Source organism: Aedes aegypti, chromosome 2 (assembly GCF_002204515.2).
Source record: "Aedes aegypti strain LVP_AGWG chromosome 2, AaegL5.0 Primary Assembly, whole genome shotgun sequence".
NCBI lineage: Eukaryota > Metazoa > Arthropoda > Insecta > Diptera > Culicidae > Aedes > Aedes aegypti.
In genome coordinates this window covers 221,118,503-221,144,276 of record NC_035108.1, presented here as the reverse complement: position 1 = coordinate 221,144,276, position 25,774 = coordinate 221,118,503, and the positions used below count along the sequence as shown (strand labels likewise).

Here is a 25,774-nt window from a genome sequence, read left to right as displayed (position 1 = left end):
GTTGCAGCAAACGATCATACCTCACATGTGGATTTCTTCTAGTATTAGGTGGAATTTGTTTTCAGTTTTGTAGAGCTGTATCATCGGTAGAATTACTACTACTGGGACGAGTGCTAGTTGGATTAGCTGCTGGTCTGACCACAAGTACGGTTCCAATGTACTTAACCGAGCTAGCACCAATTGAATTGCGTGGTGCTCTTGGTGTATTTTGTTCCATGGGAGTGACAGGTGGCGTGGTAGTTGGACAAATATTGAGTTTAGAGGAAATCTTCGGTACCGATGAACTGTGGCAGTTTGCACTTAGTTTCTATGTATTGTTAGTTATAACATTTTTCGTCCCTTATCATTGGCTTCCGGAAAGTCCAAAGTACCTTTATGTGATCAAGCAGAAAAGGGATGAGGCGATAAATGAAATCAAGAGATTAGGTGGCAAGAACGTGAAGGACGAGTACATAAAACAACAAATAGAGTCTATGCGCAGTGAAGACATCCCCAATAGCATAAGTGATGATGAGGAGACGCAACGAAGTAAACCGAAACAAAGGTCATTGTGGTCTGTCTTAACTGATCCCACTTTGACACTGCCTCTAATACTAGTGTGTGCCTTACAAGGAGGACAACAGCTATCCGGTATCAATGCGGTTTGTTGATGAATGAATGTTATTTTTGGTTCCTCTGTTCTACAAAGTGCTCTTCATTTTCAGGTGTTTTTCTACTCCGTATCGATTTTTGAGTCCGTAGGGCTCAGTTCAACGAACGCGAAGTTTGCCAATCTTGGGGCTGGTTGTCTGAACTTATTCGTTGCCTTCTTCACACCCATGCTGATGGAAAAGTTCAACCGGAGATTCCTGGCACTCCTATCCTGTGCCATGTGTGCGGTGTTCCTTTTTGCACTGACCTTCGTTGTGTATTTTATTGTAAGTATTATTGAAAACTTTACATGTTAAAGATGGGGCCTTTCTTAGCCGAGTGGTTAGAGTCCGCAGCTACAAAGTAAATCCATGCTGAAGGTGTCTGGGTTCGATTCCCGGTCGGTTCCGGTTTTTTTTGTAATGGAAATTTACTTGACTTTCCTGGGCATAAAGTATCTCGTACCTGCCACACGATATACGAATGCAAAAATGGCAACTTTGGCAAAGAAAGCTCTCAGTTAATAACTGTAGAAGTGCTCATAAGAACACTAAGCTGAGAAGCAGGCTCTGTTCCAGTGAGAACGTTAATGCCAAGAAGAAGAAGAAGACATGTTAAAGATACCGTAATCTAGGGTCAAATTGATCACTGAGGCGAATTGGAACAGGTCTGAACCTATTGACAATTCCTTCCAAGGATGCTAAATGTCTCGTTGATATCACAGATATTATTTTTTTTTAGTTTATATTTGTTTATTTGTGATTTAAACTATATGTTAACGTTTAGTTTTGCACATAATTATTTAAGTATTGCTTTCGAAGGTACTGTTGGGCAAGTTAATTTCAAACAATCCGCTGGTACCGTGAACGTACCATATTTGACGCGGGTCCAAACTTGACGCATTTTCTAATTAATTTTATCATAGAAAAAATCCAGTTCAAACTAGCACTCGAAAATTTATTGCTTATTCTCCATTTACATGTTATTGAAGGATTCCAATTGAAAAAAGATTATTTTTGATTAATAATAGGCAAAAAATAAAATTTATTTGAAAATGCATCCTACCAGTGCGTCAATTTTTTCATTCCTTAGTGAAAATGCTAAATATTGTTAATCAATTCTCGTTAAAATATTGTGGTCTTTTACATCAATATCATCAACAACAGCCAGTAATATCCTTTTATTCATGAACTCACGTCGACATTTTTCTATTTTTAAGGTTTAAGACATATTTTTGTATGAAAATCTTGTGCGTCAAGTTAGGCACACAATGTTCCTTATTATTTGCTTTTTTGCTCAGCATGTTTTGTTGGATCGAAAATAGGAAAAGAAATATTTATGGCGCTTGCATTCAAAACAGAAACAATCCAATGCTTTATGAAATCACATGTAAAGGGTCATCCATAGATTACGTCACGTTTTTAGGGAGAGGAGGGGTTCAGGGAAACGCAAATGCTCATACAAAATATTCGCACTTTCCATACAAAAAATATGGCCAAAGTGGAGAGGGGTTGAAAATGGTACAATTTAGCGCGGTTTATGAACGTCCCCTAATGTTTCAATGAAGCTTAAATAAATACGTCAGGAGGTGAGGTGTTGGTTCAATGGTTGGTTAAGTAAAAATTATAGAATAGGGGGTGTCCATGAGATAAGTGTCACAAATACATACCATTTTCTACAACATCCGCCCTACGTCACACTTTTTTACGAAACCTTAAAAAAATTATGATTCCTCATATTTTGCAGAACAGCTCCTTCCTCTAATAAAATGACGTAATTAATGGATGACCTCATATATGGTTCTCGAAAGATTTAGATGCCATACTGCCGTTGGTTGCACGCATATTTGGGCCGCGGCCCATAAAGTTTACATAGAACAAGGAACAAGTAGGCGTAGTTCACGTGCTGTAATGAAGATTCTCAAACAACCATTTTTGGAATAGGTTGTTTTCGTTCTAGTTTTCGACCAATTTTTCCTTTTTTTTTGCAACTTTCTTCCCCGTTCCAGCGAAACGTTGTTTTCAAACCTTTCCCTTGTTTGATACCACGACGAAAATACATTAAACTAAACAGTAATACTTGACTATGGATTGAACTCAATCGGTTTATTTTCTACACTTAAACTGGTTTTATTTTCTGACTTAAACTGAATGCACAGCAAAAGTACTACCGATGACGTCATTCAAAATTTTTTTTTTTAAAGTTCTAACTTTTATGTTCACTCTAAAGCGCTTTTTCAATAAATTAAACTATTGAATACTAAAACTACTGTATATTTGAAACTTTAGCAATTATTTTTTGTGCGTCAAATAAGGAACATAGTGCGTCAAATTAGGCACATTGAAGAATTGATGCGTCAATTAAGGAACCTAATATGTTCCACAAAAAGTCATTAAAACATGAAGAAAAAAACGTTTAACATATGTTTACTGATTTTTCCCTAATTCTATAATAGTTGAGCTAGCATTGCTTCAAATTTCAACAAAATCGGACAGATTTTGATGATTTGACAAATGTTTGAATTCAGAATTTTCTTAACTGCGTCAAATATGGTACGTCCACGGTACTTACCTTACATGCAAACTTTGAGTGTTTGATTTGTTGCGTAAGCTTGAATGTAAGATACTTAAGCTTTGGTACCGGAAGTACGGGTAATACCGATCATTTTTTGGTATCAAAATTCCGATACTGTAAAGCATTGAGTACTGGTAATTTCGGTACCTACTGATGAGAAACCTTATAATCGTTCAATAAATATGTAAGTTTTGTAAAGTTCGTTGATGGAAATTTCTCAGGTCAATCAAAAAACCTATTATTCTCATTATCATGTCAGGCGATATGGTGTGATCCATTCTGGCCGAACAGGTTCCGCTTCCGTTGCCGTTCCGCTATCATTGCGCGTGGGCCTTTAAGAATGGTTTATCACCGTACATAAATTTATTTGCAACTTGTTTCCGTTAAAACATGTCGTGAAACATTAAAAAACTGAGGGTGAAGTTATTGAACGGAGAAAAAAGAAGATCCTATGATAACCAACAGGATTACGATGATCGAATACAAATGAAGTTACTGATGGTGAACATTAAGCTTTCCAGACAGCTACGTACAAATGTAAAGAAAGGTTTCAGGATATTGAAGTATTTATAGGTGCTTTAATTATAGCGCAAAGATTGATAGAAATTGATCGGAATAAATCATCGAAATCACGATGAATGGGCAACAATTTGAGAATCATCCGGATGGAGCAGAAGAGCTATCTTCGTGTCTGAACAGGGGGCCAACAAAAGAGGATTTCCATGTCGGCTTACACAATTGTTTACTCATTTACTTGCATATTTCTAGGAATCGTGTAACTATTGAGCAATAGCACTCTAAAACCAATTCCGTCATTATGCACCTTACCCACGTTAAACCCACGTTAATGAGTAGTTAAAAGTTAACGTGAATAACCCAAAACTGTCAGATTCCCCAAAAGTGTCAGATTCCCAAAAATGTCAAAACCATGTTGGCCACGGTTTGGAGTTTGGAGAGCCCGTGTGTCTGAATGTTTTGTTATAAAAATACGCACATATAAGGCAGTTAAACATTAAAGTTTGAACAAGCTTTGTATTTTGAAATACTACTTTTTGAATGAAAAGTAAGACGGCCGGTCACATGTCAGACAAAACTTGAATTTCAATACATACTTTTTGATATTTCATGAGTGATAAAGTTATAACGGTTTGCCCATTATTATTATAAGACCATATTTTGTAAGTGTTATAGATCATAAACATGAAGAACAATCTTCAGCAAACTTGTTTATATTGCCGAATCAAAAAATGTTGCAAATTTGTTGTCCATTTTGACGTCATTATCTGATTCAAGGGACCCAAATTTAGTAGCTGGATAATGGTTTTATGCTTAAATCTGTTTTGATTTATGATAATTAACTTCGCCTCTCAATGTCTAAAAAACTTAGAAACCTCACCTTTAAGAAAAATTCACATTCATTTTTTACGCATATGCGTTTTTATTGTTCAACTTTATATGTTGGTCATATGGTTAAGCAGTATCTTACATTTTGATCATTTTCTGCTTATCATATTCTAAAATCCCGTCCCTACTGGGACAGAGCCAGCATTTAAGCTAAGTGTTCTAATTGCACAGTTATTATTTGAGAGCTTTCATTGTTGTGTGTTTACCGTTACCACTATCTTACCCCGATTTCACATCATCTCATAGTTTAAAACTTGTACTTTCATATGCGCATAAAGTGATCTGGCACGGTAAATGGCTGGGCATGGCGTACCATTGGTACCTCGCGTACCTGCAGAAATAAAATAGATCCCTTTGTGTGGCCCTAAGCCTCTTACCCAGGAACTCCTATCCCTACCTCCTTGTGGTACTGGCTAGGGTACGAGTAACCTTGGGGAAGATCGGGTAACCAACCCCGGTGGGAACTTTGGTCGTATGCTGACAGGGAAGGGGGGTTTACTTTTGCTTTTGCTTTGTAAATCTGGAGCGTCTGTACTCCATGTTAGGAGCGGCTCACAACAGCATCTGTTCCCCATGTTAGGGGAGGCTGATCATCGTTCGAATGCCAGAGAAAGACTAAAGAGAAGCAAAACTGCCCACTATGGTGCTCCAAAGATTTAAGGGGAATGATCCTCCGGAAATCTAGGTGATTTGTGGCAGGCCCTGCAAGCCAGCCGTAAAAAATCAAGCAACCAATAATCAACGAGAGAATACGGACCAGAACAATCGGAAAAAAACCACAGCGACGGAAATGGACTAGCGATTGGATTGTGGAAATGCAACTCTTTCAACTTCATCGGAAGCACACGCATACTCTCCGATGTACTGAAGATCCGCGGTTTCGGCATCGTAGCGTTGCAGGAGGTGTGCTGGACAGGTTCGATGGTGCGAACGTTTAGAGGTAATCATACCATCTACCAGAGCTGCGGCAATACACAAGAGCAGGGAACAGCTGTTATAGTGATGGGTGATATGCAGAGGCGCGTGATTGGGTGGCCGATCAATGAGAGAATGTGCATCACGGTGTGCCAGAAACCGTTATTAACAGAAAAAAATGTCCAAGAATTTGGCACCTACCATTCGAAAGATATAGTATTCAAGCATCTTCTCTGTGAATTTGAAAATATTTTATCGAGGGAATCGAAAGTTATCGTGATTTGAAAATGTTTAAGTATTTTGCATGGGATATTCACATGCTTCAAAATATTCCTGAAAAGTGCTTCATTATTAACTTGTAAACAAGCCAAGTAACCATCAGCTTTTCATAAAGCATTCAAAACATGTGATATTGAAACATCTTTTCTGTGAATTTCATATCATTAGGTCGAGAAAATCAGAAGTTATAGTAATTTGTATATTTACCAATATTTCTATGAAGTTTAAATTAGAGAATTTTTATGGCTTTGTTATATCAATGCACAGAATTTACAAATGAAAATGTCCATACGGACTGACACTTGGCATTCAAAAGATGTATTATTCAAGCATCTTCGAAGCTAGTTTGAGAATACTTTATAAAGAGACAACATACCTAAAGTACTTTGAAGTTTTAAACCTATAAAAAAGTATATTTTGAATATTAAATTACCACGTTCAATGTTTTTACCACTACTAAATGCAACAAATTCTGTTCAGCATGCTTATCAATGTGATTTAATAGCGTGATTGACCGCCCACTGTTGCTTCTCTGTTATTACAAGAGCAACTATGCTTGAACAAGGCACCAACGGATGCTACTTAGGATTAGTCGCAGTACTCTCAGTGTGTAAGTAATGGAATTCTTATTTCTTGTACTAAGCAATACCAGTGCGACTGCGTCCAAATACAGGTCAAATGGGGTTATGGAATAAATATTTACGTGATACTATCTTTGAGGAAGCCGTTGGAGTCCTCTGCGCTTCCACGAGAAATCAATGGGAGTTTGGAAAATTGGATGGCGTTATATTACAGATTCGTCTTAGTAAACAAAACGCTTAATTACAAAAGTCCTAGGAATCATCACATCATTTTCACTAGTTTTACCTCCCTCAAAACATAATGAATAAAAAAAAGCAATCTTTTTATATGTACAAGACATGACTGAAGATTCAATATGACGATACCTTTGATCACGAACCATTCAAAGATTTTGCAAGATGCAACTCATGCAGCATCGATCCAAAAAGTAATCTATCAGTATCTAAAGGAAAAGTCAACACTTATAGTATCGAATAATTAAACAAAATATAAGGCTTGTTGCATTTAAATATTCTGCAGAATATGAAATAATGTTTATTTCTACAATAACCGACAATTAACTATCAATTGAATAAATATATAAACGTATCCCCTTTGCTTATTTAGCTTGTTTAAAACACTAGCATAAAACGATCTCACCTGATGATAATCCAAACCTCGACTGAGCAACAGGGAGCCACTTTCAAATTATTGAGGTTCACCAGTATGCTTACCAATAAACACTGCCCAGCAAAACTCGTGGAAATGAAACAAAATTCACAAAAACGAACCCATTTGCTTGTGATTTAACGAAGCACTGCCTTTCGTTTTTGTGTCGCAATTATCAAATGCGTGTTGCGAACACTATTTTAGACGATTGAATAAAAAATCTCAATGACTCCAAAACTTCAAAGTACTCTAGCTATGTTGTCTTTTGATAAAATATTCTCAAACTAACTGCGAAGAATATTGACCACTAAATCTTTTGAATGCTGAGGGTCTGTCCTATAGACATTTTTATTTATAAACTAGGTACATATTTATAATAGAGGCATATAAATAAGCTCTAGTTTAAACTTCATAGAAATAATGGAAAATATACAAATCACTATAACTTCAGATTTTCTCGACAAAATCATTTCAATTTTACAGAGAAGGTGCTTGGATATCACATGTTTCGAATGCTTAATGCAAAGCTTGTGTTAACTTGGCTGGTTTACAAGTTAATAATGATGCACCGTTGGGGAATATTTATAAGCATGTAAATTTCTCTTCTAAAATAACTCAAAACTTTTAAATCACGATAACTTTAGATTTCCTCGTTAGAATATTTTCAAATTCACGGAGAAGATGCTTGAGTGATATATCTTTCGAATGGTAGGTGCCAAATTCATGGACATTTTTTTCTGTTAATAACGGTTTCTGGCACACCGTGGCATGTTTAGGCTCAAAGGCCGTTTCTTCAACTTCAGCATAATAAACGTGCACAGCCCTCACTCCTGATGATGACGCTTTTTACGCGCAGCTCGAACGCGAGTACGACAGCTGCCCAAGTCACGACGTCAAAATCATCATAGGAAATCTAAACACTCAGGTTCGCCAAGAGGAGGAGTTCAAACCGACTATTGGAAAGTTCAGTGCCCACCGGCTGACGAACGAAAACGGCTTACGACCAATCGATTTCGCCGCCTTCAAGAATATGGCCATTCGTAGCACCTATTTCCAGCACAGCCTTCCATACCGACACACCTGGAGATCACCACAGCAGACAGAATCGCAAATCGACCACGTTCTGATTGATGGACGGCACTTCTCCGACATTATCGACATCAGGACCTATCGTGGCGCTTACATCGACTCTGACCTCTATCTGGTGATGGTTAAACTGAGCCCAAAACTCTCCATCGTCAATAACGTACGGTACCGACGGCCGCCCCGGTATGACCTAGAGCGGCTTAAGCAACCGGATGTCAGAACTGCGTACGCGCAGCACCTCGAGGCTGCATTACCGGAAGAGGGTGAGCTGAATGAAGCCCCTCTTGAGGACTGCTGGAGAACAGTGAAAGCAGCCATCAACAATGCAGCTAAGAGCAACGTCGGGTACGTGCGACGGAGTCGATGGAATGATTGGTTCGACGAGGAATGTAGGCAGATTCTGGAGGAGAAGAATGCAACGCGGGCGGTCATGCTGCAGCAAGAGACACGGCAGAACGTGGAACGTTATAGACGGAAACGACATCAGCAGACCCGCCTCTTTCGGGAGAAAAAAACGCCACCTGTAGGAGACGGAGTGCGAAGAGATGGAACAGCTGTGCTGGTCTCAAGAAACACGTAAGTTCCATCAGAAGCTCAACATATCCCGCAACGGCTTCATGCCACGAGCCGAGATGTGCAGGGATAGGACAGGGAGCATTTTGACAGACGAGCGATAGGTGGAAGCAGCACTTCGACGAACAACTGAATGGCGCTGAGAGCACAGGCAATGAAAAACGGGACAACGGAGGAAATGCCTTCGTCAGTAATGCGGGCGATGGAAACCAACCAGTCCCCGCGGTACAAAAATATTAGAAAAAAAATAGATGCTTGAAGAGGACTTGCAAGCACTTGGAGTCTTCGAACGTCGGGTGCAGGAAAACGGTGTATGGCGGCGAAGGATGAACCATGAGCTCGCCCAACTCTACGGCGAACCCAATATCCAGAAGGTAGCCAAAGCTGGAAGGATACGATGGGCAGGGCGTGTTGCAAGAATGCCGGACAGCAATCCTTCAAAAATGATGTTCGCTTCGGATCCGGTAAGTACAAGAAGGCGTGGAGCGCAGCGAGCTAGGTGGGCTGATCAAGTGTGTATCGATTTGGCAAGCGTGGGGCAGAACCGAGGATGGAGAGATGCGGCCACGAACCGAGTATTGTGGCGTGAAATTGTTGATTCAGTGTTATTTGTTTAGATGTTAACTAAATAAATGAATGAATTAATGATAATATGATCTACATCTGCATCTCCTGTTCAGTTATGATAAATTAACCCAAAAAACTGCAAAAGCTCGTTTGCTTCTAAACTTGCGAGATGCCGCATATAACTAAATCAACGATATCTGAAAATTCCTAAATAAAATCTAAAACTGTAACATGTAGAATACAGAACATGTGTAGACAACAAAAATAAAAACACTTTATAAGATTATTATCAAACTAATGAAATTATGAACTTGGTGTCGTCTAGCATTTTCTGCAACTTTTGTGAAAACACCTACCTTGTATATTGAATAGTAAAAACATGTATTTTCTATTTCACTTTTAGGGGAATAGATCAAAAAGCTGAATACATCCAAAGGAAGCACTTTTACTTACTGAAAAAGTTGTTACTTAAAAGCGTCAAAATAACGAAATATCTTACTGTGCATTGTGTTAATTTCATTTTTTTTATATTCGTGCTAATATTAGGAAATATTGAATTTTATTTTATGAAAAACCCATTACGTACACTTATTGAGATCAACGAAGAACTGATATTGCCGAATCGAAGTTAACAATATCTTAATTCCTAAGTATAATATAACGAAAAGTTATAGTGATCAATTTGCCTCCAGTTTATCGAATCATAGCTAGAAAATTTAGGGATTGGCTGGTTATAACAAAATAGAGTTATCAAAATATTTTGTAACAAAAAAAGTTGCTTCAAAATGTAATTTTGAAGTTAAAATTCAATTCAAATGGCATCTCAAATCCAGACATATAATTCATATTCAGTTATGCTAAACTTTTCAAGGTGCTGGAATATTCAGTATATGTGTTCCAATACGTTATTTTATATTATTGATGGGTGCATTGAAAATCCTTAGCAAAAACTGTATGAACATCATGCAAAATTTTATGCCCAAGCTATTTCATATAGAACGAATATACAGAGAATTGAAATCCATCTTAAACTTAAACTTCTTATTTTTCAGAATCACGTGAGCTGGTTTTCATACGCAAGCATAATTGCCATACTGTTGTACATATTATTCTATCAAATTGGCCTTGGCCCGATACCATATTTTATTGGATCAGGTAATAATGATTGATGCAAGGTAACACATTTGAACTAACCAGGTTCCATTTGTTTCAGAACTGTTCGAAGTGGGTCCTCGTCCAGCAGCTATGGCAATGGGCAGTATTTCATCATGGGGATGCAACTTCCTGGTGGCCATGCTTTTCACCACCCTGCAGAGTGCTTGGGGAGCATTCGTCTTCCTTCCGTTCACCGTTACCTGTGTGCTGTTAACGTTATTACTTAAATACTACTTACCCGAAACCAGAGGGCGACACATTTCGTCCATTGTACCTCTCGTATCAAATGGCTTCCGGTCAAAACCGTTGGTGCCTTGGTCGTAGAACATAGAACAATTTTTTTTCTCACGCTTTGAAGACGACAAATAGGATTTTTCTACAAATTTTTGCTCAATTTTTTATCGCTAATGGCTATGCTGATTCACGCTGTGTGGGCAAACACAACTCAAAATCGAATTTACAGAATAAACTAGTGCAACTCACTGCGGAAACTTATTCACGTGTTTTATTACATCCCAGGCGCACGATCGTGTAATACCAGAAGTCGCGAAAGATTTATAACCTTTTACGCTGTTTATCGTACCATTTGGCACACCTTTGCGGTTATGTGGATAGCCGTTTGTAGTTCATCATTAATTGCTCTCTAATCTTTCACACAAACGATTGTAAACTGTCTAGGGTAGATATCATATCCTCTCTTGAATACCAGCAATGCATTTGTAGGCTGCATTTGAATCCTAATTGTGGTTTGAAACTTGTTCGGAATGGATCTCACGCTACCGGTTAGTAAAGGAAGTATTTCATATCAGAACGGTTGATAAAGAACTATTTTGACAGGATTCTGGATGGACAACGTGTTTATTCACACTAGCTGTGACAACCACTTTAGGAGTTTCGATTCCAGTAGGCATCAACATTGGAGTAATCAATGCTCCGTCAGTCTATATAAAATCATGGATCAATGACACTATCTATGAGCGCTATGGAGTCGTCTTGTCGTCCAGTGGGCTGGATATGCTGTTTTCCATAGTAGTTTCCATTTTTTTGATAGGAGGAGTGATAGGATCCTTAAGTGGTGCGATAATTGCTGACAAATTCGGAAGGTAGTCATATGGATTACTGAAATAAGACATTTACCAACACTATCCATTCCAGGAAAAAATCGTATCTCATTTGTGGAATTTTACACACTATGGGCGGCTTATGCTTCGTGTTCTGCCGACAATTGATTTCCGTTGAATTGCTTTTGCTCGGTAGAACCCTCGTTGGCCTTGCAGCTGGCTTAACAACTAGTGTTTTACCAATGTATCTTGCGGAGGTATCTCCAACGAAATTGCGCGGAACTATCAGTACATTGTGTGGATTGGGTTTAACCGTTGGAGTGGTTGCTGGGCAAATTGTTAGTCTTGATCAAGTACTAGGAACTAATCGTAACTGGCACTACGCTGTTGGAAGTTTCACTATTCTGAACATCTTTTGCTATGTGCCATATGCTTGGCTACCAGAGAGTCCCAAATATTTGTTTAGCATCAGAGATGATCCAAAGGGTACTCTCATAGCAATTCGTCGTTTATTTGGAAAAAGTTCAATCAGTGACGATTACGTAAAGCTCCAAAGAGAAAATACTGCAACGGCAAGCATATCCAGTGATTCCGAACAGAACTTCAAAATGATGGACAACGATCCAGCAACAAGGTCCATGTGGTCAGTCATAGCCGACCCTACGCTAAGGTTACCTCTAGTATTGGTGTGTGCTCTGCAAGGTGGTCAACAACTATCAGGAATTAATGCGGTAATACTCTTACTTTATCTTCAAGAAATGTAACAAACATAATCCTTCATAAATTTCAGGTTTTTTATTATTCAGTGTCAATTTTTGAGTCGGTTGGGTTGAGCTCGACGAGTGCCAAGTTCGCCAATCTAGGAGTGGGCTGCTTGAACCTGTTAGTCGGTTCATTGAGTCCCTATCTGATGGGACATTACAATCTATTTATTTATTTACTGCTTTAGTCAACAGGTGAAGTTCCCACCCCAATGACAATTGATCTTAAGTCTAAAAGCAAAAAAACCAAAACAAACATTTCACATGAATTAACATAAAAATTGTCTAAAATTACACTTATTTGTTCCACGCGACACATTAAAATTAAACACATGATAACAACTATTAAACACACGGGACATGCTACGCATTGGTTCGTGAAGGCCATAATTTGTTCTGGCGGAAGGAATGTTCAGAAATGGATGAAACCGGAGATTTCGGCGACGAGTGTTGATGTCCAATGAACTGAGCAGCAGAGGGCTGTCTATCGATCCTTGCAAAAGGTCAGAGATGAAGCACGCCTTTGCTACATTGCGTCTAGGTTCCAGAAGGTCCAGATCAATAAGTTTGCAGCGGCTTTCATAGCTTGGCAAGTTCAGTGGATCTCTCCACCTAAGTCGGCGAAGGGCGAAGCGCACGAATTTGCGTTGAATGGCCTCAATTCGTTGAATCTCGTTCCTGTAGAATGGTGACCATACAACCGATGAGTATTCCAGGATAGGGCGTACAATTGAGCAGTATAAAGCTTTCAGGCAATACACATCGGTGAACTTTTTGCTGAAGCGGAACAAATAAATAAATAAATAAATAAACGGCCTATATTTGAAAATTCATAAAATAGAAAATTTGAAACGTCTAAAAAAGGCTTAAAATGGCTAAGAACGGCTTAAAGGACACTTTGCTTGATTTCTTGTTCGTTTTGTGCGTTATACATGTTCTGCGTAGCAATGTTGATTCATTTAATGGTATGTTCTGTCATTTTGGTTTGAGGAACAATTAATGCATTTTTTAATTGTAGGATGTCATTTCCTGGTTCAACTATGCTAGCATCTTTGCGATTCTTCTGTATATTATATTTTTTCAACTTGGGTTGGGACCGATCCCATTTTTTATCGGATCAGGTATGTTCTATGAATATGTGTCATCTTGTGATGGGTTGAAAACTATTGCGCTTACCCTAGTAACTGTTTACTGCTAATCAAAAAGCATGACAAACCTAAGTTATTTCTGATCACCTTTATGCTCCCTTTCAGAACTCTTCGAGCTCAGCTCTCGCCCATCAGCCATGGCCCTCGGAAGTCTGTCGTCGTGGGGATGCAACTTTGTGGTTGGAATGCTATTTCCGCTTCTTTCAAGTGCCTGGGGTGCTTTCGCTTTTCTACCTTGTTCAATCACCTGTGTGCTGTTAACCGTTTTGATACTATTTTATTTACCCGAAACACGTGGACGTGACGTATCCGATGTTGTGGTGTTAGTTTCAAAAGGATTCAAATCAAAAGTGGTGTAGATAACGATGCAAACAATTGAGAAAATATGAATCTCGTTCGAAGACCTTTCCGCACACTTCACTAAACAAATATTTAGGTGTTTGTTTGGCTTCATCAATAGACAGATCCACTTGAGATTTAGTCAGTCAGGTTTTTCTGTCTAGCACTTCCATCGTCCACATTTGTAAAATGGACTTCCAACTACCAGTACGTAAGAATTTTTAGGCATAAACGGTGTAAAATATAATATTCTTATAAACTTTATTAGGAAACAGGATGGACACCAAATCTCGTGTTATTTGGCTTTGTCATATGTTTCGGTTCGGCTGTTCCATTAGGAATGCAAGTTAGTGTAATAAATGCACCAGCTGAGGTGAAAAACTGAATAAAGTGGAAATTTCCTGTTATTAGTAAAGATCGACTTGTTTCACTATGTAGCAAATCCAACAGTGGTGTCGAAAGGTACTGACAGCTCGTTTTGGTGCAACCCTTTCAACTGAAGAGATGGAAATACTGTGGGCATCTGTCGTTACTTCAACATTGTTGATGGGCATGGTTGGTTGTTTTTGCGGAGGAATTTTGTCTTCAAAACTCGGAAGGTAAGTGAGCTGGAAATTAACTGTTAGTCGTGCTGCTTAAAAATATATCACAGATTTGCCGGGCCCAGATAGCCGTAGCGGTAAACGCGCAGCTATTCAGCAAGACTAAGCTAAGGGTCGTGGGTTCGAAACCCACCGGTCGAGGACCTTTTCGGGTTGGAAATTTTCTCGACATCCCAGGGCATAGAGTATCTTCGTACCTGCCACACGATATACACATGCAAAAATGGTCAATTGGCATAGAAAGCTCTCAGTTAATAACACTTCCACAGTTATAAGAACACTAAGCTGAGAAGCAGGCTTTGTCCCAGTTGGGACGTAACACCAGAAAGCAGCAGCAGATTTGAGTACGGTTTACAAAAAATCGGGCTCTTGTGGACCAACACAAAATTTGTGTGATTTTTACACAAGCTTGAAACCCGCTCATGTGCTGGTTTCTTCTTCTTTTCCTTAAATTTTATGACACACAGACTGCCCATAACTGCATATTTGTAACATTCGACAAAAGTAGGCGTTGAGAAATGGAGTACCAAATGTGCGTTTTATAGCAGTATGGGTAGAAACTAAAATTCTAGTGTTTTATAGAACAATCTCACAGCCAAAATTGTCCTTGCTCCAAGTGATCTCACAATTACTTGTCACTTTCCTTACAGGACATTAGTACACAATTCCCTTCACGGGAAGAGTGGACGTCTGGCTATTTGGAAAGAAGTATATCAAACAATATAGTATGTTACACTGATGGCTCCCTTCTTGAAGGTAGAGCTGGTGCAGGAGTATATTCTCGTGAGCTAAGGCTGAATCAGTTTTACTCACTTGGTAGAAACTGCACCGTTTTTCAGGCGGAAATATTTGCTCTTATGTATGGAGTGCAATCAGCACTTCAACAGCGCGTAATGGGTAAAGTCATATACTTCTGTTCAGATAGTCAGGCTGCTATAAAAGTTCTCGCTTCGACCAAATCAAGGTCGAAGCTTGTTATCGCATGTCGAACTCAAATTGAGGAACTGAATTCAGTCAACTCTGTAAACCTTGTATGGGTACCTGGCCATTCTTCCATCGCTGGAAATAAATTGGCTGATGAGCTAGCTCGCGATGGAGCATCGCATGACTTCATTGGCCCTGAGCCGGCTATTCCAATTTCGAGGTGCTGGGTGAAGCTTCAGATAAACTCTTGGCCGGCAACTCAGAACAAGCAATATTGGAATAGTTTGGAGTCATGTCGTCAAACAAAATTGTACATTACTGAGCCATCTCCAAGGGTGGCGAAATATTTAACAAATCTGTCAAAGCAGAATTGCAGTCTCTTGGTCAAAGCGTTGACAGGCCACTGCCGACTCAACTATCACATGGCAAATATTCAGTGTGCTGACTCATTTGTGTGTGATAGTTGTGACTCCGATTATGGAACTTCGTATCACCTGATATGTAACTGTCCAGTTTTTTCGCAAATGCGATTCCAATTACTTGGTAAACACTTATTAAGTGAAACTGAATTCAGAAGCCTGAATCTTCAGGACATTCTGTTATTCTTAACCCGCTGTGGTAATGAGCTATAGGCTCTCTTTACGCTCATGCGTTTTGCAGTGCCCTTTTTAGGGCGCTGTTCGAACCCATTGTGGTATGGAGCTATATGCTCTCATTTCGCTTATGCGATCTTCCCTCTTCAAGGGACCCCACTCCTATTTCCTCCCATCTTTCCCTTCCCTTTTATCTCTCAACGGGTAGATGATGAAATAGGCTCAAATATGGCGATGGCACAAATCTCCCAAATGGTTGGGAACGTGCCTTTGGAGCCGGCCTTCTGATACCTGATACCTGATTGTCTAATATTTGTACCCATCAGGAAGATTATAACCATGCTCATTCACAAACTAATTCTATTACGTCGGGTAGCCTTTCGAATCTTTTAATTTCGAATCCATCTATCCAAGGAAAATCCTACCAAAAATCTTAACGGAAAATTATCAGTTAATGTACCTACTTCAAGTAATATGTCTGCCTCTGATTTTAATTGTCTAACTGAACAATTTAAATTGATGATTGATGCAATTTCCAAAGTCACCACTATGCTTGAAGCAGTCCAAGTTGGTGTAAAATACTTTGTTAGAATAATTCAAAGTTTGACAGATATCGTACACTTCAGGTTAATTATCAGAACTCCAGGTCTGGAACACTTCCTTTAAGAGCTGGTGTTCCTCAAGGCAGCAATTTGGGACCAATATTATACAAAGTTTTCACATCTGGCTTACCTGAGTTACCTTAGGGATGTCAAAAATCCTTGTTTGCGGATGACACAGGCCTGTCCGCTAAAGGACGAAGTCTGCGTGTCATTTGTAGGAGATTGCAAAAAAGTTAGAATATTTATTCTTCATACATGCAAAAATGGAAGATTTCTCCTAATGTTTCCACAACTTAACTAACAATATATCCACATAAACCAAAAGCACTTTATTTGAAACCTTCAAGTAGACATTTATTGAAAATTAACTGACGGCATTGTGTCAACAGTTTGTCAAACCTTCAGATATATTGAAATCTTTTAATTGGCGCAGCATCCAAAATATAGAAATTTTTATGGTTGCCTCAGCATTTTGCTAAATTTTGCGACCTTCAGCGTACGATTTCAATTCAGTAGGAAAATCTGATTATACTATTGAAGTATTTAGCTGCCCGTGAGGTACTCGGATTTGCCCATTAGAATGCATTAGCGTCCTAATGCAATAATAAATCAATCGGATTACAAAGTCAGCTAAAAACAGAGTAAAATGGTCGTACTTGCATTTTTAGGTGTTATAACATATTTGGACATAAAATGTTTACAGCGAAAGCAGAACTCAGTGTTGACCTTTGGACTCGATTTTCTTGATTGCCAATTCTGTAAGATGTGACAATTAGTTTTCAACCGGCAGTTGAGTTTTGCAATGCTGATCTAGTTTCGACCTACTGCAACAATACTGGAAATGATTTCTATTGTAAATTTTTGCACTTAAAGATTATTCTTAAAGTCATTCTCATTGTTGAAAAACTCGGAAACATATTTTAAGAACAACAGAAGAAGAGCGATTGAATGGTGCCACGCTAGTTTCTTGTAATCTTTCTAAATTCATTTTACTTTGCTTTGCTTTTACTTTACTTAAAAAAATCGTCGACCCGATTTTTTCCAATATATTTTCGAAAAATATTTTAAAATTTGCATGACATTTGTTTTATGATGTATAAGGAGATCAGAGGACCATGTAATCAGCTTGAGCTTTAAGCAAAACTCAAACATTTTATAATGCACGAATAAAGAGATTTTTTTAAATAAACATTTTATTTTGAAATCTTGTTTGAGTTTTGCATTTTAAACTTGACATACACTCTTAAAAATAATGAAAATTACTGTGGACGTAAGTCACGTTATGACTGAATGACGCATGATGTAAGTGATGGAAGGACACAAAACGTGTTTTTGAAGATGTATTGAACAACAAATGTAATTTTACATGATAAAAGACACGGAAACGATGGCACTGTAATCGACATTTACCAAATCAGACACTGATATATTTGAAATTCAACATAAATTTACGTCATTTGGTTCGCTTCTTTTATGTGCATCCAAAAGACGTAAAATCACATGATTTTTTGGGAGTGTGTACGCTAGACGCATAGAGTAAGGTAAGGTTTTTTTCACGATAACGATTTCTTTTTATACGATTTGTAGCTCAATTGAAAACAAATATTATAAATGTCATGGTGATTCAAGTGCTGTTTAGGTAAAAGCTGGGGGCTCAGATAGCCGTAGCGGTAAACGCGCAGCTATTCAGCATGACCATGCTGAGGGTCGTGGGTTCGAATCCCGCTGGTCGAGGATCTTTTCGTAAAGGAAATTTTCTCGATTCCCAGGGCATAGAGTATCTTCGTACCTGCCACACGATATACACATGCAAAAATGGTCAATCGGCAAAGAAAACTCTCAGTTAATAAATGTGGAAGTGCTCATAAGAACACTAAGCTGAGAAGTAGGCTTTGTCCCAGTTGGGATGTAACGCCAGAAAGAAAGAAAGGTAAAAGACTTTTACACTAAATATAAAAGAAATTGATAGAGATACGGAAAAGCTATGGCCATTGGCTTTTGGTTTAAGACGTGAAAATGGTTATTTTCGGACGAACTTTCATTGCCTGAAACGAAATAAAAATAAAATCTTAAATAGTGTCTGGTCTTTCCTTTGCTCTTGTGAGGTGACCCAGTAAACACACCTTCGTATATGAGTGTATATAAGAGTACAAAGGTGGAGGCGATATACGTACAACTTGCATGCAGCCTTATGGCACAAGTACGTATATCGCCTCCATCTTTGAACTCTTATGCGCTATCGTATACGAGTTTGTGTTCACTGGGGAGTGACAGAATCAAAAACAATCGTTGTGCGAGAGTGAATATAAAAACAAACTCGCATCAGTAGTATGTGTTCTTTTGATTCCCTTGCATACTCCTGTAAAGTTTGCGACGCAATCAAGATCAATCGTGTCCGGTTCGCGTTGTGCGAAAAGATATTCACATTCAGTTGAGGATAGATTGTCAACTAGTGAGATCGTTGCATGTTGTTATCTGGCTTCATTAATTTTTTTTTTACAAACAAACTATGGATGGTCCGTCACTAAAAGTGTCGACATAAAAAAAGGGTTTATTATTATCCTGTTTTATTTAATTTTAATATACACATGCCTTTTTTCGATATTATTCAAAATAACCTTTGAATAAATTGACATTATGAATGTGAACGTACTTTTTTAATCATCTACCAATATATTTTCAGCGCGAGACAAACATGCAAAACTACCCGAACAGTGGATTACATCAAAACTATAGCACAATTATATCAAAATTTGTTACAAATAACAAATTTTGATTCATTTTTATTAGAAGCTCATTGAGTTGATGGATGAAATTATAACATAATTAAAGCGAAATCAGTTCTAATAACAAAGTCTGTTTAAAATTTGTTTCAATTTCAAACATAATTATAACTCAATATGTTATACAAAAACTGATATCAACAGCTAATAACTAATTTTGTTATAATTCTGTTATGGATAATAACAAAATGAGTTATATTTTGGTTTGATTTGAAACATAATGAGTATATTTTTTGTTGAAGTTATAACATATTTTGATTCAATATCGTTTTGTGTTATTTCAACTTCCAACCAGCCTATATTATAACATATTTTGTTAGAAAAAAACGCGCTGACTGAGTAACAAAATCTGTTACAACTCTGTTGTAATCCACCGTTCGGGTGACTGTGGATATGCAGAGGTTTTTTCGGTCTCTAGAATCAACAATCATTACACACTAACATTCCTTCCCCATCCCAAAAGACTGCAAGGACTTGGCCGGCAACGTTATTGATCAATTATAATTAAGCTGCTAAACTGTGCACTTCGAGAGTAACGGAAAGTCTCATCCCTTATTCACTTCGATCGAAATACAGTTTTTACCAGCTCCGATCAATCAGGGAGCAATCATTGCACAATGGTGCTAATCGACAATTTAGCAGGAAAAAAGTGTTTTCTCTGTTCTTGTCGATTTTAGACGTTCGATGTCTTCAGAGAAGTTATTCGTAACTGAGTTTTGCATCTTCTAATGAAAAAAGTTGAATAGGGCGGCCCTTATTTAAGTTAAAATATTGACTCAAATATTTTTGTTTGATTAAATTTGTGGTTGCGCTTTCTGCAAACTTTTACAAAATGTTATGTTGAACAACTTTGTCGAAGACACTTTTGATCTAACTCTTCATTTGAGCTAAGTAAATTGATTTTGGAAGTTTGAACTTTGTGTGGACCCCAAAAATCAGTTATTTTGGTCTAACTTCTTTTATTTTTTCGTAATGTGGTCTTCAGAAGAGTTGCAGAGGAAGTAATGATACACATTTTTGCTGAACATCGTAAGTTTGTAATTCTTGTGATTTTTAAGCGGAATTTCAACGCTAACAATCAGTTTAAGGAGTGTTCATTTGATAAAGTGGACACCATGTGCATGTCATCTATTTAATTATTCAATGAAATTTCAATCGTTTTTTTGCACATCGTTCGACTAGTATTGTACAATGTTGTGATAATAAAAATTCTCCAAAATAATTATATTTCACACGAATATGGAACAACGATTAGAGCGGTCGATTTTTGGAGGTTATTAAAATCAATAATTGTTAGAAATTGGCTGGAGAATTCGATAATTTATATTTTTATTTTCAAAAAAAGGCTTGTTCTTCGAAAGCATCATCAATCAGAAGCTTGACGAAAAAAAAAAACAAGTTACTTTGGGAGCAATAATTTTACAGATATAATAAAATCATTTTTCCCGTATATTTTTAAAGATTCAAATATTTTTCTTGCTGCTTGCTTGCTGAGATAATTAAGTATTTTTAATAAAAAATCGTTTTTTGCTCTTAAGTGTTTTAATTTTTAGTTTTTTTGGCCTACTATGTTCTACAATGTTTTTATACTTATCATTTGCTACAACTTTGCTGAACATACCAAAGTTATATTCCTTATGGTTTTCATGTTATTTGAGTATTTCATCTTAAAATTAGCTATTTTGTATGCCTTGTATCTCAACTATGAGCACCTCAAAAAAATATGTCTTTCCACCACATGATTTTGCAGTCTTTCAAGTACCTGTGAGCAAAATTTGAAGAAGATGATATTTTTCTATCTCGTTTAAAATCGATTTCACTAATAGACGATATGAGATAAATCCATATTTATTAAATATTCATACATGTTCAACTCTCAAAAGTCATGGCTACCTAATCACATCAAACCAAAGGTAACACGTGTATTTATGTAGAATTATAAAGTACATCGTTCTTCAGGTGTTTTCGATTAACTTGGAAGCTTCTGCAAGAAATGCATCGTCTTTTCCTTAACCAGTATTTAATTCATTCCTAAGCAAGATCACTGGATTGAAAGTCAACATAAGCCATATAAAATACATCTACAAAATTTACAGTCTGATTGAATTCTGTGGCATGATTTTCCCAGAATCATCTGTTGGATTTCACATTTCATATTTTTCTTTGGTAATGCGGCATGCCAGACAACACCACTTCCGTGCAATAGTTGTAGGCGTATCAGTAAGTGTGACAGCATTCTGAAGGATCGCCACGAAAAGCCTTCAAAGGAAGGTTGGGGCTGAGACTGAACGAACCTCTTCCAGCTGGTAGGAACTCAAATGGTCGTAATAGGGCTCACCGCTTTTCACGGGAAGTAGATTTTGTGTATTTCTTTCACTACTGGACTGCGAAGTGCGGCCTCATAAGTGCGAAAGTGTGAATAAAAGTGCGGGATTGCATTGAATCCTGCTGGTCTCTTCAGAGCACTTATTCTTCGATTTACGAAGAATAAGTACCCCGAAGACACCTATCCGATTTGATTCAATTGCGCACTTTTGTTAGCGTTTCCGCACTTGAAAAACTTCTGCGATAGTCCAGTGGTGAAAGAAATGCGCAATACAGTAACAGAAATAACGGGACTTGACAAACACCTCGTTTTTCGGATCTCAATCATTTTAAAAGTAGTCAACTTTAATCGGGAGATTAACGAGGAGGCATTTGAACAGTTTTTGACAGAAACGTACTGTAGTATCGCCAGTTCTACGATTGGTACGTACTCTCTCCAAAGCTGCAAAAACTACTTTCGCATGGAGTGATGTTGTCCGGCATGCCGCCGAAGAAGCATAAGAAATGCGGAATAAATCCATCAGAAGATTCTGGGAAAATCATGCCACAGAATTCAATCGGACTGTAATTTTTGTATATGTATTTTATACGGCTCATGTTGACTTCCAATCCAGTGATCTTGCTTAAGAATAGATCAAATATTGGTAAAAGAAAAGACGATGAATTTCTTGCAGAAGCTTCCAAGTTAATCGAAAACAACTGAAAAAATATGTACTTTATATTTCTACATAAATACACGTGTTAACTTTGGTTTGATGTGCTCAGGTAGCCATAACTTTTGAAAGTTGAACATGTATGAATATTCAATAAATATGGATTTATCTCATATCGTCTATTAGTAAAATCGATTTTAAGCGAGATAGAAAAATATCATCTTCTCCAAATTTTGCTCACAGGTACTTGGAAGACTGCAAAATCATGTGGTGGAAAGATATATTTTTTTGAGGTGCTCATAGTTGAGATACAAGGCATACAAAATAGCTAATTTTAAGATGAAATACTCAAATAACATGAAAACCATAAGAAATACAACTTTGGTATGTTCAGCAAAGTTGTAGCAAATGATAAGTATAAAAACTTTGTAGAACATAGTAGGCCAAAAAACTAAAAATTAAAACACTGAAGAGCAAAAAACGATTTTTTTATTAAAAATACTTAATTATCTCGGCTCTTAAGCAAAACCGAGAAAAAGTTTGTTCGGCAAAGTTGTTTCTATGATCATTTGCTACAACTTTGCTGAACATACCAACTTACGATTCGTAAAAATAAAAAAGTTGGCGTATACGTCAATCTTGCAATCACCGTAAAAAATTTTTGATTAGTACATTTTGTAGTACTGAAAATTCTGAACATATTCTCAGAAGAAACTATGGCTCTAAAATCAATAAATCTTGACGAAAACCTCATGTCCGCCTAAATAAGCTTCCTGGACCAGTGTGCACTGCTGTAAAAAAATCGATTTTATTTTCCACATATTATTTTCATACTATATCATTCTAAGATTACCAATTGAAAAATTCGGAGAAAACCGTTTACAATTTGCTGTAGATCGATAAATATGCGTACATGATTTTAAAAGTATGAGACTTTTTAGTAAAACTACCATAAACAGTAAAATTTATACTTATGCCTGTGGTTTAAACTCACGATTCAGCTCTCGTTTTTACAAATATAGTTTCTTTAGTAATCCAAACTAGTTATGGACACGCTTTTTACTTTTCTCTTTTGCTGGGAGTGAAAGGATGGTGCCAAAAGTTGATGAGTGGTCGAATGTCCATGTCGGAATCTGAACTGTTTATTTGCAAAAATTGAATTTCCGTTGATGTGGGCCATCATTCTGTTCAAAATGACCTTTTCAAAAAGTTTATGATACAGGAAAGCAAACTGATTGGACGATAGCTAGAAGCTTCTGCAGGATTTTTGTCTGGTTTTAAAATTGGAACAACCTTAGTATTTTTCCATTTGTCAGGAAAATATGCAAATTGAAAACATTTGTTGAATATATCAACTAAAAATGGTAAGCTACTTTCTGGAAGTTGATGAGGATGTAGAAAATTCCATCATCGCCAGGAGCTTTCATATTTTTGATTTTTTTAATAATAGCTTTCACTTCTTCCAAATCAGACTCACAGGCATTTTCGAAAACGTTCTCTTGATTGAGAATATTTTCATGAGTAACTTCTAGAGATGGTCGGGTTTCGCATTTTTCAAACCCGAACCCGACCCGTACCCGACTTATTTTATTTCTTCAAACCCGGACCCGACCCGAACCCGAGGCAACAATTGAAAAGCAAACCCGGACCCGACCCGAACCCGAGAAATTGTTGCTGTGTAATCCCGAACCCGACCCGGAACCCGAAAAAAAAATTGTAAGAAAAACCCGAATAAAACCCGAGTTTGAAAAGATCGTAAATTCATCGTTTCTGATGCGTATGGAAGCTTTTCGGTTGTTACTCTGTTCACAATTCTCACCAAACCCGACCTAAACCCGACTCAAACCCGACTTTTTGTAAGCCCGAACCCGACCCGTACCCGATAATTTTGTAGCCTTCAAACCCGACCCGAACCCGAACCCGAAATATTTCAAATTTTCAAACCCGAACCCGACCATCTCTAGTAACTTGATTTTCAATTGGACTAGTAAGTCCTAAATTAAAATTGTGCGCGCTTTCAAACTGCATAGCAAGTTTTTCAGATTTTTCGCAATTAGTTAGTAATCTAATTCTTCCGAAAGAGGTGCACTTTGCGAAAAAGGACCACGTGATTATTGAGCTGAAATCAAATTCAGGTTAACTTCTGCGTTCATGAGTCCTCTCATGGCGTAGTGGTAACGCGCCCCAACTAGAGATCGGGGAGTCGTGAGTTCGATTTTCACTGAGAAGACGTGTAACTTTTTCGCAAATCTTTACATCAATTTGTCCATCTAATCCATTTGCAAATTATATGTAATGTTAAGCTTTTCGGTAGTTGTTAAACTTCCACTCGGCTGGTTGGCCGTAAACCACGATTCATAATTAAAAACAAGTAGTAATAATTTTTTTTCCTCTTTCAATGCCGGTATTGGTTTCGGAGGTTTTTTCAAAATTTTAGATAATTTCCAAAAGAGCTTAGAGCCAGGGTCCAATTGAGAAATGTTATTTTCAAAATTTTTGTTTCTTAATTGTGCAAAACGTTTCTTGATTTCTTTCTGCAAATCCTGCCATATAATTTTCATAGCAGGATCGCGAGTGCGTTGAAATTGCCTTCTCCTCACGTTTTTAAGACGGATCAAGAGTTTAAAATCATCGTCTATAATAACGGATTCATTTTTTTTTGAATTGCAATGCTTCTGGCTTCAACAATGGAATCTGTTAAAGTTTCAAGAGCATTGTCAATATCATGCTTTGTTTGTAAAGGAATATTAACATTAAGATTAGAGTCAATAAATGTTTCATAAATATTCCAGTCGGCTCGAAAATAATTGAAAGTGGAGCTGATAGGATTGAGAATGGCTTCATGGGATATTGGAAATGTAACAGGGACATGATCAGAATCAAAATCAGCATGAGTAATCACTTGGTTAAGACCAAATCAATCGTAGATGGATTTCTAGAAGATGAAAAACATGTAGGGCTATCAGGGTATTGAATTGAGAAATATCCTGAAGAGCACTCATCAAATAAAATTCTGCCGTTGGAATTACTTTGAGAATTATTCCATGACAGATGTTTGGCATTAAAGTCACCAATGACAAAAAATTTGACATATTGCTAGTCAATTTTCGCAAGTAAGTTTGAAGCAAATTAATTTGCTGTCCAGAGCTTTGAAAAGGCAAATAGGCAGCTATGAAAGTATATTTACCAAGTTGTGTTTCAACTGAAACACCTAAAGTTTCAAAAACTTTAGTTTCAAATGACGAAAACAGTTGATGTTTTATACGCCTATGAATGATGATTGCAACTCCCCCACATGCCCCATCAAGTCGATCATTACGATAAACAAAATAAGCAAAACATTGCATCAATCATTAGATTCAATTATTCAGTTAGAAAATTAAAATCAGAGGCAGACATATCACTTGAAGTGGGTACATTATCTAATGATTTCCCATTATTATTTTCGGTAGACGAAGAAGCGGAGTAGGAGTTACATGTGGCGGTTGGGTTTTTTTTCCATTTGATTTGAAACAAGTAGAATGGGTACTCATGGAACGAACAGGGGAGGAGTTCAAATTACCTGCTACG

At 37.4% G+C, this 25,774-nt stretch overlaps 3 protein-coding genes across 7 annotated transcripts in view; all 3 read left to right on the top strand.

Annotated features, from left to right (window-relative positions):
* LOC5567698 (solute carrier family 2, facilitated glucose transporter member 3) overlaps window positions 1-10,908 on the top strand; it is a 31,431-nt gene extending 20,523 nt beyond the window's left edge. For all 3 annotated transcript variants that reach the window (XM_001651812.2, XM_021844093.1, XM_021844094.1), the window contains 4 exons: window positions 8-641; window positions 705-917; window positions 10,311-10,413; window positions 10,472-10,908. In XM_001651812.2, the coding sequence (XP_001651862.1) occupies window positions 8-641; window positions 705-917; window positions 10,311-10,413; window positions 10,472-10,737 (1,216 nt within the window). In that variant the 3' untranslated portion in view covers window positions 10,738-10,908. The remainder of the gene's footprint in view (window positions 1-7; window positions 642-704; window positions 918-10,310; window positions 10,414-10,471) is intronic.
* Window positions 10,909-11,013: 105 nt separating this feature from the next.
* LOC5567699 (solute carrier family 2, facilitated glucose transporter member 3) lies at window positions 11,014-13,768 on the top strand. Its single transcript, XM_021844095.1, has 7 exons — window positions 11,014-11,195; window positions 11,251-11,516; window positions 11,569-12,205; window positions 12,265-12,400; window positions 13,124-13,200; window positions 13,254-13,356; window positions 13,489-13,768. Exons 1-7 carry the CDS (start codon window positions 11,178-11,180, stop codon window positions 13,740-13,742), a joined length of 1,491 nt encoding a protein of 496 aa, XP_021699787.1. The 5' UTR covers window positions 11,014-11,177; the 3' UTR covers window positions 13,743-13,768.
* Window positions 13,769-13,830: 62 nt separating this feature from the next.
* Window positions 13,831-25,774, top strand: part of LOC5567700 (solute carrier family 2, facilitated glucose transporter member 1) — a 14,665-nt gene continuing 2,721 nt past the window's right edge. For all 3 annotated transcript variants that reach the window (XM_021844096.1, XM_021844098.1, XM_021844097.1), the window contains exons 1-3: window positions 13,831-13,929; window positions 13,991-14,095; window positions 14,161-14,321. In XM_021844096.1, coding sequence (XP_021699788.1) covers window positions 13,912-13,929; window positions 13,991-14,095; window positions 14,161-14,321 — 284 coding nt within the window. In that variant the 5' untranslated portion in view covers window positions 13,831-13,911. The remainder of the gene's footprint in view (window positions 13,930-13,990; window positions 14,096-14,160; window positions 14,322-25,774) is intronic.

Excerpts from the sequence above, each read along its gene's own strand:
- LOC5567699 (XM_021844095.1), top strand. Across the intron at positions 12,206-12,264 it reads AACTATCAGGAATTAATGCG|GTTTTTTATTATTCAGTGTC; the intron begins GTAATACTCTTA and ends CATAAATTTCAG. Across the intron at positions 13,201-13,253 it reads CAATGTTGATTCATTTAATG|GATGTCATTTCCTGGTTCAA; the intron begins GTATGTTCTGTC and ends TTTTAATTGTAG.